Below are 13758 nucleotides of genomic sequence, written 5' to 3'. Positions count from 1 at the left end.
GATAATTTTAATTCGTTTTATGTAAGAGCCGTGTTGTTGACATCAGGCAGTTTTGGAAGCTTTCTCTTAGTGGTTATTTATAGCGCTTACCATTCCCTAAGGTGCACTGAAGGCTTTATGAGATAAATTCTGGGGGCAAGGCCAGCGCCTGTTTTAGCAAGCCCCCCAGGTGGTCCCAGGTGGAGAACTTGGGGCATGCATTCTCTTTTATCTTTCTGTGGTATTGACCGCTGTGTCCCCAGGATGCGTCTGTTGAATGGATGAAGTAAATCGGAACTGAGCTGGACTCTGACATCGATTTATTTTCCTGCCCTCCTCCCAGCTCCTGGCTATTGGGCCGCCCATAGTGGGGGGCAGGGGAGGGTGGCCATGTGGGGGGGAGGCTGTTGTTCTATAGTAGGGGGGTGGTGGGAGAGATGAAGAGATATCTCAGAGCACTGAGCACTGACCATGGGGAGGGGGGAGTTTACAAAACAATCTTGGTTTGGGGCGCCGGGGTGGCTCAGTCGGTGAAGCATCCAACCCTTGGTTTCGGCTCAGGTCATGGTCTGACGGTTTGGTGAGTTCTAGCCCCGTGTAGGGCTCCTCACTGGCAGTGTGGAGCCTGCTGCGGATTCTCTTTCTGCCCCTCCCTGATGGGCACGCATGTGTGTGCTCTGTCTCTCTCTGAAAATAATAATAATAATAAAAATCTTGGTTTGAATTAAAAGAGTTTGTGGCAGCAGCAGTCTGCTCAGAGATGGAAGACAGGTCGGGCACCCGCTGATGTCGGGTAGGGACTGGGTCTCAGAGCCCTGGAGCAAGTCCCCAGAGCACTTTTCCCACCAGGCCCCTAACAGTTCGGTGGCAGCGGAAAGGCAGACTGCAGACAAATACGGTGGTAAGGAAGAGTCAGCTTCGGGTGCTGCCCAGACCCCACAATTCTTCATGATCTCCGAGGACCTGAGCCTCTATTTCTAGTAGTTTCCTAGTGAGACTAATGGCTTACCTGTCGCTTTTAACATTGTTCTGTCTGCATGTCCTCAAATCAGTGCCTTTCTAGCTTTGGTCACAGCCTCCGCGCCGTTGCCCATCCTGGTCTCCCACATTTGCTAAATCTCATTAGAACCTTCCAGAACTGAGCTTTTCTCTTTCACCTGCTTAAGCCCCCTCTCCCCCCTGGTTAGTGCTGTCTGCTCTTGACTCATTCACTCCCTTGCTCTTTTACTGCGCATCTTAGTAGTTCTTGAGCCACACATCACTCCCCCCTGAGCCGATGCCACTGTGCTGACTGGGTCACCTCTTTAAAATTTTTTTTAAATGTTTTTTATTTATGTTTGAGAGACAGAGAGAGGCAGCGCTAGCGGGGGAGGGTCAGAGAGAGAGAGAGAGGGAGATACAGAATCTGAAGCAGGCTCCAGGCTCTGAGCTAGCTGTCAGCACAGAGCCCGACACGGGGATCGAACCCACGAACCGTGAAATCATGACCTGAGCCGAAGCCGAATGCTTAACCGACTGAGCCACCCAGGCGCCCCTGGGTCACCTCTTTAAGGCAGCGTTATTCACTTAGCTGGGCTCTGGGAGTCGCTCAGCACACGCAGAATTCTGGGTCCTTGGCATTCATGGTTTTCCCTCAGCGGAAGCCTCAAAGCCAGCTGTGACAGAAAAGTCTGCGCTTTTCTCGCCAACCATGCTGTGAGGCCAGCGGGCAAGGCACGAACCAGCCTCCAGCCTGGCCTCTGCTTTCCTGTCTCACGCATGGTCCCTTCTGTGGCTGTCCCCCCGAAATAAAATGGGAGAATGATGTATAAATCGGAGTCAGCCAAGTTCAGCCGCCTGAGGTGTGCTCAGGGAGCCGGGCACCCGGACGGCCTCCAGGAGCAAGCCCAGCACAGATATTTCTGTACTTGAACTTTGCCGCCTTGGCCTCTTCTTGGCTCCCTTCCGGTTTGCCTTTCCAGTGTTCCGAGGGCACTCTTCACCCTCCCCGTCCCGTCAGCCCCACGGCCTCCTCCAAACGCCTGGTCCCTCACCTCTCCACACTTCATCCCCCTATTCCCTTCTTCACTCCTTCTGTTTAAATCTTTTTCTCTATATAGCCTGTCTTTTTTTTTATGTTCTTATTTTATTGTTGAGAGAGACAGAGCGCAAGTAGGGGAGGGGCAGAGAGAGAGGGAGACACAGAATCTGAAACAGGCTCCAGGCTCCGCCGAGCTGTCAGCACAGAGCCCGACGCAGGGCTCGAACCCATGAACTGTGAGATCATGACTGGAGCCAAAGCCGGACGCTTAACTGACTGAGCCACCTTGGCGCCTCTCTATATAGCTTGTCTTAAATCCCAGGTCCTCTGGCAAACATTTTTGGGTCTGCCATCCTCAGGGTCGCTGCCCTACTGCGTGTCCACTGTCCTGTGCTGGCGCTGAGGCGTGAGTCTCGGGCTGACTGCCCAGCGGTTCTGTTATTTCTGTCGGTGTCCCTTGACAGTTTAGTGTGGCCGTTCAGCAAGGCACCCTACCTTACATGGAGCAGGCCTGTCTTTCGACTTCACCTCCACTCGGGACCAGGAGAGAGGCTTGGAGTTGGGGGAAGAAGCTGGTGTTAGAGAGGAGAGAGGCTTTGTTCAACCCAGCTCTGAAGAGGGGGTGGCTCAGTTCACAGGAGGAGGAGCACGGAAGGAGCGGCTTTGGGGAGGACTGGTCAGCTTTGACTCCAGATGTTGGTGGGTTGGGCAGGAGAGCCAGGTTGTGATGTTGGCCCACTCTCCTTTTTTTTTTTTTTTTTTTTTGTTGATCCAGTGGGAAATGTCAAGTAAGTCAGTGGAAATTTCGGGAAAATCCCTGCTCCCTGCGGATCATGTGTATTTAGTAATGTGCCTTCCCCTTCTGTTTTTTGAATAGTGTCCCGAGCAAGAGAAGCCGTCCTGGATGCCCAGTTTCTTGTTTTGGCTTCAGATTTGGGCAAAGAGAAGGCCAAGCAGCTGCGTTCTGATCTGAACTCATTTGATATGTTAAGATATGTTGAAACTCTAGTAAGTTCAAAGCTACAGAATCTTAGCAAAAAACTGTTTCCCAGGTCACAGATTAATGATCTACTTTGATTAGATCTGTATGCAAATGGCTTCACTTCCTTTTTCCTTTTTGGGGACAAGGAGGGGGGGGTGTGAGTCTCAGATTCCTACAAAGAGCTCATCTGACTGAGTTAAACGGTGACAGACAGGGGAGCCATGTCCGGAATTGAGGGCGGCAGCCTAGAGGTTTAGAAATCTCTTAGCATTCTGAGTAAGACTCTGGGTGCTACGTTTATTTACAAATGGCCATTTCCCCCCCTGAATTTTCCGTTCATAAGTATTCTAGCTCATTCTCAGGGCCCTGGGACCCTTTGTCCTGGCTGGGCAAAACCCAGGGCAGGTGGCAGAGCTCAGCTGGGAATGGCAGTGAATTAGGCCTGGGGGGGGGAGGGGGGGACAAGTTCTCCATCCTCGAGAATATCTGGGAACCACATGAATGTGCTTAGGGTTTTGCTTTTTTTGTGGGTCTTTTTGTTGTTGTTTTATTTACCTTTGTTTTGAGTGGTTGTTACCTAAAATTTAGAAAGTTTTCCTTGGGTGGGTTTACCAAACAAACACAATGAAGCTGACCTTGCATTTTACCCTCTTGTTGATTTTTTTTTTTGTTCCATTCTGAGCTAAGTTCTATTCTTGCATTTCTGACTGAAAGTTTGTCAAACGGCTATTAAAACGATTTTATACCGTGAGGTCGGCTGAGATACATTAATTCTTTTGTAAAGGCAGGAGGCAGACGAGTCTTCGGTTGTTTTCAAAACCATAAATGATTTAAAATAGAAATTTAACTTACATTTAAAACCTCAAAATCTTTTAACTTTTTTTTATTGTGGCGCCTAACTTATTTGGAAAATGCACACTAATGTACAGCTAAACAAATAAAGTGACCATTTACTGGGTTATCTTTTTTAAAATTACTGGCATTTATCCAGGTGAGCTGTGTACTTGAACAAACCAAAATACATTCCAGATGTCTTTAGGCGTTCAGAGTGAACCCCTGAATTAATAGCTCTGTGACTGCTGGGCGGGGCAGACCCTTCTGAGCCCATCAAATCTAGATTCTATAAAGGAAAGATGGGTAGACTTGACAGACAGACATGGACCTGTCCTCCTGGGGCGTGTGGTGGGGACACAAGGTGGCGGGGGGTGACGGAGGCCTGCTGACCTTACGTCTTTGGTCACGTTCTCGCAGCCTTTTTCTTTACAGTTTGGTTGCCTTTAACAGGGGTCCACTCCTTGACAGTTTTTTTGATTGTTCATATTTGATATTACTGTTTTAATTTGATAACTCAGAGGCATTTTATAATTCCATAATGTAGTCAAAGTGCTTTCATGTTCTGTAAGATAGTTGGGGATAAGAGAATTATTAGACTTCTGGCAGCTCTTCCCAGGAGGGCAGTTTTAGGATGAACGGTCCTCTGACGCCAGGCCACTGCTCTCTGGTTACACTGAGGTGCAGGCTGAGTGGGGGTCGCTAGGAAGTTGCCAAAGAATGAAAATCCGAAAGCCAGCCACACCGGCCTGTTCTGTGTTGGAGGCTTTGATCGGGGATGTAATTGCTGATTTGTATGCCGGAACCACTTTCCTAGCACTTTGATGGACTAAATGTTCATTCATTCGAGCATTTCTGCTTTTGAAAGTTGGAATTTATGTATGAAACTATCTGTATAATAAGAAATTCAGCGAGCGTGTTAGGGCCCTGGAAACAGGCTTTGCCTCTGGCCTCTTAACGTTTAGCGATGCAGATTATTGGTTATGGCGAATGATTGCTTGTGGCTTAACTGGGGTTTTTTGTTTCCCTTCATTTTTGTAGCTGACACATATGGGTGTAAATCCGCTAGAAGCTGAAGAACTCATCCGTGATGAAGATAGTTCTGATTTTGAATTCATAGTCTATGACTCCTGGAAAATATCAGGCAAAACAGCAGAAAACACCATTAATAAAACCCATACATTCCACTTTCTGTAAGATTATTTTAAAAATCTGATAGACCAGCCATTTGTAAACCTTAAGTTGTTTTTTCATTGTAGGGACAAACATTTGGTATTGTGGAGGTGACAGCCACGATGCCACTGTTTGGGGACTTTGTAAACTTTGGTTGAAAAGCCCCATAAAATCTCGATGTGGATGGATCCTTACTTGCTTAATTAAAGCAGGAAAGGCTGGGGGCCGCAGGGCCTCCCCTGCTGGCTCCTTCGTTTCCTGGTGTGTGACACTTCTGGTCTGGGGCAAAATGTCCGGCTTCGCTTGTCATCTTGAATTCTTACCCTGTAGAAGGGTGATGCCTGTTACGGACAGTATCCTAAGATTCTACCGATGTCTGTGAAATGCCACTTACTGTCATTTCCTGTCGGGTGACTGCTGTCCTATACCTGAAGCCTGCTCGAGTCACGGTCACATAAACTGCCCAGTTGAATCTTTGGCTACAACTCTAGTTTTGACAGGGGTTTTCTTTATGACTCAGATTAGCTTGTGTCTTCAGTTCCTAGTTCAGGCCTTTTGGAGAAACCAAGAATGGTGCTCCGGGTTCTTCTGGAAGACCACCTTCAAAGGCTCGGGCTGTGTCCCCCAGCAGAGTGTTTTTGTGGGGTGATCACCCAGTTGTTTCTTCCTTAAGCGCCACATAGCTCGTGGGCAGTGGTCTGTTCTGATTTACCCCTGCAAACTCCTGAGAGCAGTAGCGCCTCAGCTAGAGGGCTTTGCAGATGCATGTGTAGGGCGAGCATCCATTTTTAATAAGCCTTCCGTTAGCGCAGGTGCCAGAACCACCACATCCATTACAGCACAAAAGGTCACACTCCTTCGCTACAGGATAAAGTCCAAGTCTCTGTTTTTTTGCTGTTGAGTTCTCAGCTCTGTCCCAAATCCCAGGAGCTAAAGGGAGCCTTTGGTGCCGTATCTTAAACTTTGTTTTATCATCCTACCGAATTTGCACCCACAGTGAATCGCTTACAGCTTGGTGCCCTTGCACTTGCTGTTTCTTTGGCCTGCAGCATTCTGCCCTGCCTTTTCCACCTGGGAATGTTTGCTGATGTCCCAGATCCTAACTTGGAGGCCTCTGGTAACTTCTCCAGACAGACATGAAGGCAAGATCAGAGATCACAGAGATTGCACTCCCGAGTCTGGGTAGACCTCTGCCCCCAGGCCCCCCCCCAGCACCAGAGTATTACTCTAGCACGATGCTGTGGGGTCTACCCCCTTACACTGAAATGGACATGCGCATATAGATATGGGTCCATCTGCACTGCACCCTTTGATCTCTGGTGGAGGGACCACATGGGTCTATGTTCTCGGGGCCCTGATCTCTGTGTGGAGCATATATTACTGTAGCTTAGGTCTGCATTTGGGCTTTGTTTAGGGGGTGCAGGGAGTCCCGAGGGGAAAAGAATCCCAAGGCTCCTGTTCGAACTGTTCTCCTGAGGCAGGTAGGTTCCGTAGCCCCAAGCTGTGAGCCTCGGCACTGGCACCCCTCCTCCAAAGGCTCGTAGCCCCCAGGGAGCTTTTTTGCCCCTTCTCCGCATGTTCTTCCTTCCCCGATCTGCAGTTGGCTTTGCCGAACACGCAGGGGGCTGGCCGGGAAGGCCGCAGGCATACCGGCCGGTTCACTGTTGAGAGCAGCACACCCAGGTGTCTGGGGGACCTGTTTGATTGACGGAGGCCCTAGGAGTTCTTTGAGGAGCGCCAGGGGAGCAGAAAGGATGTCACAAACCGGCCAGAGTTTCGGGCTTGTGTCGGCTCACGTACCACTGAAGCCTGGCCTGAATTTGACCATTCCGTGGGAGCTGCTTCCAAGTAGTGAAATTTGTTCAGAAAACAAACCAAAAAGGACATGAAAGCATATTTTTCATTAGGTTGGGTTCAATACAAGGAGAGTTCCCTGTGCCAAAGCCACGAAGTGATCGTCCAAGGAAAGGGCCCACGACGGAAGAGAAGAAGACTATGCCGGACCAGGTTGGTCTTTTGAAAACGCCTTCGGCTAAAGTAGTTACGGACGTAAAATCCGTGCCATGGGACCATCTGTTCTAAGCCTTAGGGCCTGGAGCCAGGTTTGGTCACTTACACAATCACTTAATTTAAGCTTTTAAACGTTTTACTGGATTAACCCTTGTCTTAGTTTTAATTCATTTCTGTACTTTGGATCAGGGGCTCTCAGCCTCTGCACAGTCAGCATTGGGGGCAGGAGCGTTCTGTGTTGTGATTGGCCGTCCTAGGCGGTGCAGGAGGCTCTAGAGCATCCTCGGCCTCTTCTCACTGGATGCCAGTAGCCGCTCCCGCCCCCACTGCCCAGTCGTGACAACTGAAAACATCTCCAGGTATTGGCACATGTCCCCGAGAGGCAAAAATCCCTCCCAGTGGAGAATGACTGTTCTCAACTGCACTTTTTGTAACATGCTATTTATATTGAACCTGAACATGGTTGATTTGGTCATGTTAGTCCTCTATTTAAAAAATTTATATAAAAATGTTACTGAAACAATAAAGTCTTTTTTTAAACTATAAATTTTAAGACGGGGATCAAAACTGTTAGCAATCTCTCATAAAAGACATTTAGAGGAGTATGGTTATGGAAGACGGTAGAAAACATTAACAGGCAGGCAAGTAGGTCAGTCTGGTAATGACTTTATATTTTCAGTTAAGTGAAATGGAAGACTCTCATCAAGAAGCAACAGAAAAGGAAGTGGAAAGAATTTTGGGATTATTGCAGACCTATTTCCAAGAAGATCGTAAGTATGATACCAAGTTCAAGTACAGCAGTGTGTGTTTATCAGTTAGACACGTGTCCCTTTTGATGATGTTAGTTTTTAAAACATATTTTTCAGTTCTGTACAATTTTTGAGTCATTTTGGTTGTTTTTTGGCATATATTTAACACAGCTTCTCTCCTTTAGAAATCCCATGTGAGGATGATGGCGAAGTAACTTTCCATTTTTGTTTTTAAAAGATGGGGTTTTTAAAAGAGGTGCCATAGAAGTGAGAACAGTAGAGTCAAGTACGTGTCCCACCTCTTCTCTGTCCCCAGAGGCAGCCACTCGTCCTGAGCCTCGTACTCAGGTCATCCTAGCTTTGTGTCCCTTACGTAACTATGGACATAAGTACGTTGGGATTCTGGTTGGTTTGGCTTTTTTTCAAAGCTGATCATAATATACACGTTCTTCTGCAACCCAAGTTTTCCATGTGGACGTTCTTTGTTGATGCAAAAGATCCCCCTTTTTCCTCAGTGATTCCCACTGTAGGGCCGTGTCGTAAATACACTGAACAAGTCCCCCGTGGGTGGACGAGTGTAAGTTCTTTGTAGCGTTTTACTCGAGACAGCTGCTACAGTGGAGAATCATGGTATGCAGCTTGGCGCACCTGCCGATACTTCTGTAGGGCAGAGAAGGTTGCCGGATCAGTGGGGGTCCGTATTTTTAATGGATAGGCCAGGTGGCCCTCCAGAAGGACTGTATCCATTTACACTCCCAACACCAGGTCGAGGGCCCATTTCCTTCCTCTGAGAACACAAGAGAATATGATGGGTCTTACCAATGAGCAAAATTCATCTTACCTGTTTTGAAGAATTTTTTTTTTCCTTTTTGTCTGTAGCTGATACTCCGATGTCCTTCTTTGACTTTGTGGTTGATCCACATTCTTTTCCCCGAACGGTGGAAAACATCTTTCATGTTTCCTTCATTATAAGGGTAAGATTTAAGATTATTTCACTTTTTTATCTTTTATAGCTTGTAAAAGGGTGTGTAATAAAAGCTAGGGGTGGGAGCTGGCGGAGGTAGTTTTAGTAACCAGTATGTATGGTAGACACATTGTAGCAAAACATTGGCACGCGGGCAGAAGAAACGAGCGGAAAGTCTGTGTGCGAGGGGCACCTGGCTGGCTCAGCCCGTGGAGCACGTCACTCCTGATCTCAGGGTCATGAGTTTGAGCCCCATATTGGGTATAGAGATTATACAACATAATACGTAGACTTAAAAAGAATTGTGAGCTTGCTTTCACAGTTTAGAAATTATTTATAAAAAGAATTGGCAGAGTTTGAGTATGGAACTATAAATTAGAGAACAGTGTGGTATAAATGTGAAATATCCCACATTTGATTGTTGTGTTATGTGAGAAAATGTCTTGTTCTCCTCAAGAACCATATACTGAAAGCACTAAAAACAGGGAGCGGGTTGTCTACCATCAGTATCATAAAGATTCCTAATACAGGAGGTGTGCGTGGGTGACCCAGCCAGGTAAGCATAGGACTCTTAGTTTTGGCTCAGGTCATGACCTCTCGGTTTTGTGAGTTCAAGCCCTATATTGGGCTCTGTGCTGGCCGCACGGAGCCTGCTTGGAATTCTCTCTCTCCCTTTCTCTCTGCCCCTCCCCCACTTGCACTGTCTCTTTCTCAAAAATAAATAAACTTAACAAAAATTGGGGCACCTGGGTGGCTCAGTTGGTTAGGCGTCTGACTTTGGCTCAGGCCACAATCTCATGGTTAGTGGGTTCCAGCCCTGTGTCAGGCTCTGTGCTGACAGCTCGGAGTCCGCTAAGGATTATGTGTCTCCCTCCCTCTCTACCCCTCCCCCACTCATTTTCTCTCTCTCTCTCTCTCTCTCTCTCTCTCTCTCTCTCTCTCTCTCTCTCAAAAGTAAATAAACATTAAAAAATTTTTTTTAAATTACTAGTACAGCGGTGCCTCAGTGAGTCAGTCAGTTAAGTGTCCTACTTCAGCTCAGGTTATGATCTCAAGGTTCATGGGTTCTGCATCAGATCCGTGCTTAACAGTGTGGAGCCTGCTGGGGATTCTCTCTCCCCCTCTCTTCCTCTGCCCCTCCCGCCCTTGCTGTCTCTTTCTCAACATAGATAACCTTAAAAAAAATTACTAATGCATATGTAGAGAAAGTGAAATCATGAACAGAGAAGTTTGGTGAAAAAAGCTTGGTGAAAAACTTTGGGAAACTCAGTAAAGACTATATAGGGGGGGCGCCTGGGTGACCCAGTCCGCTAAGCATCCACTCTTGATCTCAATTCAGGTCATAATCTCACAGTTCGTGGGTTCGAACCCACACCAGGCTCTGTGCTAACAGAGTGGAACCTGCTTGGGATTCTTTCTGCCACTCCCTGGCTTGCATATGTGCACACACGCTCTCTCACATTCTCTTTCAAAATAAATAAATTTAAAAAATACATATGGGGGATTCTTTATAGTAGCTGTGAGTTAAATTGGCAGAGTGAGAAAGTCACAAAACCAAGAAACCGCCCTACTCAGAAACATACTGACATAGAAGAAAAGAAGTATACTTCAGACCTATCTTTAGTCTTGTACCAGGTTGCACTGCTGCATATGTAAGACGAATTTGATTTTAACCTTAACCAAAAATCTTGTATTGACCAGAGTATCTCCCCAGAAACGATAACAAAGGCACATTTTGTCAACGGTAAATGAGGAGCTAACCCTAATAACAAATATTCATGAATCACTTACAGACACGAGCCAGTTTCAGTTTCTCTTAGGAGACCCTCAAGGTGGGGGCTGATCAGAAGCCCGAGGGAAGCCCTATGTAACGTCTTGTCCACATAATCTCATTATTGTTATGGTACATTTTGATTGGGCTATGGAGTTTTCTAATCTGGTAATGTTTTTCATCCAGTGGTTACAGGTTTTAGACCTAATTTTTTTAATCTTTTTTTTTTTTTAATGTTTTTAAATGTTTTTATTTTTGAGAGAGAGAGAGACAGCATGAGCAGGGGAGGGCCAGGGAGAGAGGGAGACACAGGATCTGAAGACAGGCTCCAGGCTCTGAGCTGTTAGCATAGAGCCCGATGCGGGGCTCAAACCCATGAACCGTGAGGGCATCACCTGAGCTGAAGTTGGACGCTTAACCGACTGAGGCACCCAGGCGCCCCTAAATTGGTTTTTGAATCCAAATCTAAAATCATGTTTGTGTTTTAGGATGGTTTTGCAAGAATAAAGCTTGACCAAGACCGACTGCCAATAATAGGTAAACGTTACTATGTTAAGAAAGATTATTTTTAGAGAAAATGTGTTATTAGCGTTCAGGAAATGCAGTTTTCTAGATGTGAATGAGTTTGCGTTTTAGGTGCCGGCTTTTACGTTGCTGTATCTTGCCCAGCTGGCTGAAATACTGAAACTACCACCATCGGTTAAAGCCGGTGGGTTCATCTGTAGCATTGACTCAACATTTACTGCCCTCCAAGTTTAATCTAGAATGTTTGCAATCGCAGTTACTGTTGTACTTTCCTTCCTTCTATTTTTCCCTGAAGCCACCTCCCTCCTCTCTTTGGGAGAAGCTTGCTTAGTTAAATTGTCTCCTGTCTCCATTGGGCCTTTCTTTCTTAAGGTCTCCTGCTGAGAATCAAGTACTTTCATTGCCTTTATTGTTGCTTTAAAAGTTCTCAGTTTCTCTTGGATTCACTAGGGCTCAGCTCTGTGATTAGTCCACAGATCTGCAGAGGATTTCAAATGATTGCAACGTGTAACTCTACCTTGTGGTTTTATTTTTTTTAATGGAAGCAAATGTATTACTTCCTACTGTAAGAACACTATAAAAAGTCAATGATGCATGGAATTCTCATAAGTATGTAATATTATAAGTGTTTTTTCGGTACAGGTTTCATTCCTATTCAACAGTTTCTCTTCAGAGTACCTCCTGTGATTTGATAACCTCTGAAACTTTGTCTTTCAAACAGAGCCTGTTAATATTAATGAAGAAAGTGAGGGAATTGACCAAAACACCCAAATTAGGAATCAAGGAGTTATAGCTTTGAGTTACCGGGACTGGGAGGTAAAGCCTTGCCCCTTGCCCCAGGGCTGTTCTGTCTCCCGTCATTTGCTGTGAACCCAGTGCCCAACACGTTCTCTGTTCTCTGCCAGGAGATCGTGAAGACCTTTGAGATCTCAGAGCCTGTGATTGCTTCAGGCCAGAGCCAGCAGAGGCTAAGTGCTTGACGCCAGCAAAGGTAACATTTCCTGTTATTAAAGGTTACTTAGCATTCCAAACCGTCTTCCTTTTTTGCCTTCTGGTAAAACTGGGATTGGTCTCCCTCTACTGCCCCGTTCCTAGAACTGTGTGCCCTGCTGAGAAAGGCAGCTCGCCGTCTAGTGGCCGCAAGTGCCCTTCTTTGGATTACTTCCCGGCTCTGCAGGTGGGGAGCAAGAGCTTGTTCGAGGCTTGGCTCCCCACTCTCAACAAGTTGATAAACTAGATAAATGGATTACTGAGCCCTCCCATCGGTCGTGTTCACTGTTCGATTCGACTTGGTTATTTTACAGATGTGAAGTAGAGAGGGAGGATTAGGGTTAGGAATGATGTCAGTAAATGGGCGTTTCTTAAATCTGAGTTATGCTGTGCAACACTTCTTCATTTTTTATGAAGGAGAACAATCTAGAAGGAAATCTTAGTGACGACTGGGCATTTGCTGGATTCTGTTGGCTCTGCCCCTTACTTTAAGATCAGTGAGCAGATAACTTCCTCTCACTCAGCTTCATTTTGTCTATAAATCCAGTCTGTAAAATGGGGGTGGGGGCAGCGAGAGATTTTGAATTAGATCATTGTTAGGGTTTTTTTTTTCCTAACTCAAATTTTCCATAATTTTGAGAGTTAAAATGAACTTTGAATACTTAATGCTGCTTTTGTTCCGAGACAACTGAGGGAAAGAGGAGAGACGTAAGATATGGGTGGACCGGGGGCCCGCCTCACCGAGAAAGGACTGGCTGTTGGGCTCTAGTTATGTATGTCTAGTGAACTGTGGATCCATCGTATCATTTATAAACTGCTGACCAGCTATTTTCCCCCCCTCCTTCTTAGGACTCAACTGGATAATGAAATACAAACAGGGGAGCAGCATGCATTGTATATATTGTATGATTAAACATTTTTAAAGACAGATTGTTTTTAGTAAAATGTAGCTTTTGATAGTTAATGAATTTGTCATGGTTGTCTTTGATTAAAGGAAATTCACTGCCATATTCACAAACATTTGTAGTTACTCTTTATTTCTGATCATGCCAGAGTTTGGCCTTTCTCCAGTCCTGTCCCACTGAAAGCTCTTTAGTTAGGGTGTTAGTGGTCTACAGGTCATTATGGTTCTTTTTAGATCTCTTTAGCTAAAGGTGAAGTTAGCTGGTCAAGTCAACAAATATTGGATTGAACCGTATGAAATTGTTATTTTTATAGGTAAAACACGGGCAAATATCAGCCATTTTCTATGATTCAGCCTGCGATTTACACACAAGAAACTATTCATCCTCTGCCCGGCCAGGCTGGACGACCATCCCCACAGCACCTACCAGTGGTGCCCTGTGTGCACAGAGAGGACGACCAGCCCAGTGGCCCGGCTGCAGGAATGTGACTCCCAAGCTTTGATCTTGGCTGGGCCTTCGGGCTCGTCTGTCCTTGATGTTTTCTAGCGGCCCCACCCCCACCCCCACCCGCCCGTTGGTTCCCTTTCCGGTTCCACAGCTTTCTACACCCCTCTCCCTCCTCCCATCTGGTGTCTACGTGGGGTGTCGTTGCTCTGGCAGGCTCTGGGTCCCAGCCCTTCCTGGTCCCCAGGCTGTCAGCCACTCTGCAGACTGAGCACCTTCCCTTCAGCCACGCTTGCTTGTCTCTCACCTTGGAACCACTATCGGGACACTCGGTTACTGTCCTGTCACCTCTTCGAACAAGGGTCTCTTCCACTCTCCCCTCTTGGCTGTCCCGGACCCATGCAGAGTGGTACCT

At 46.5% G+C, this 13758-nt stretch overlaps 1 protein-coding gene across 1 annotated transcript; it reads left to right on the top strand.

Moving 5' to 3' along the window:
- The first annotated feature begins 765 nt into the window (after nucleotides 1–765).
- NSMCE4A (NSE4 homolog A, SMC5-SMC6 complex component) lies at nucleotides 766–13014 on the top strand. The gene is made up of 11 exons (XM_029920515.1): nucleotides 766–772; nucleotides 2322–2405; nucleotides 2877–3007; nucleotides 4854–5005; nucleotides 6893–6992; nucleotides 7675–7765; nucleotides 8624–8718; nucleotides 10968–11016; nucleotides 11726–11820; nucleotides 11910–11995; nucleotides 12844–13014. The coding sequence occupies exons 1-10, from the start codon at nucleotides 766–768 to the stop codon at nucleotides 11982–11984; spliced, it is 879 nt and encodes a 292-aa protein (XP_029776375.1). The 3' UTR covers nucleotides 11985–11995; nucleotides 12844–13014.
- Nucleotides 13015–13758: the final 744 nt, after the last annotated feature.

The sequence above is a fragment of the Suricata suricatta genome, chromosome 2, assembly GCF_006229205.1.
Source record: "Suricata suricatta isolate VVHF042 chromosome 2, meerkat_22Aug2017_6uvM2_HiC, whole genome shotgun sequence".
Taxonomy (NCBI): Eukaryota; Metazoa; Chordata; class Mammalia; order Carnivora; family Herpestidae; genus Suricata; species Suricata suricatta.
Note: the sequence above shows the minus strand (reverse complement) of the source record. Positions and strands in the feature narration are given on the sequence as shown.

What these genes read in the sequence shown, in the direction of transcription:
- NSMCE4A (XM_029920515.1), top strand. An exon ending in AGACCGACTGCCAATAATAG is followed by an intron (nt 11,017 to 11,725) that starts GTAAACGTTACT and finishes TCTTTCAAACAG; the next exon opens with AGCCTGTTAATATTAATGAA. An exon ending in TGAGTTACCGGGACTGGGAG is followed by an intron (nt 11,821 to 11,909) that starts GTAAAGCCTTGC and finishes GTTCTCTGCCAG; the next exon opens with GAGATCGTGAAGACCTTTGA.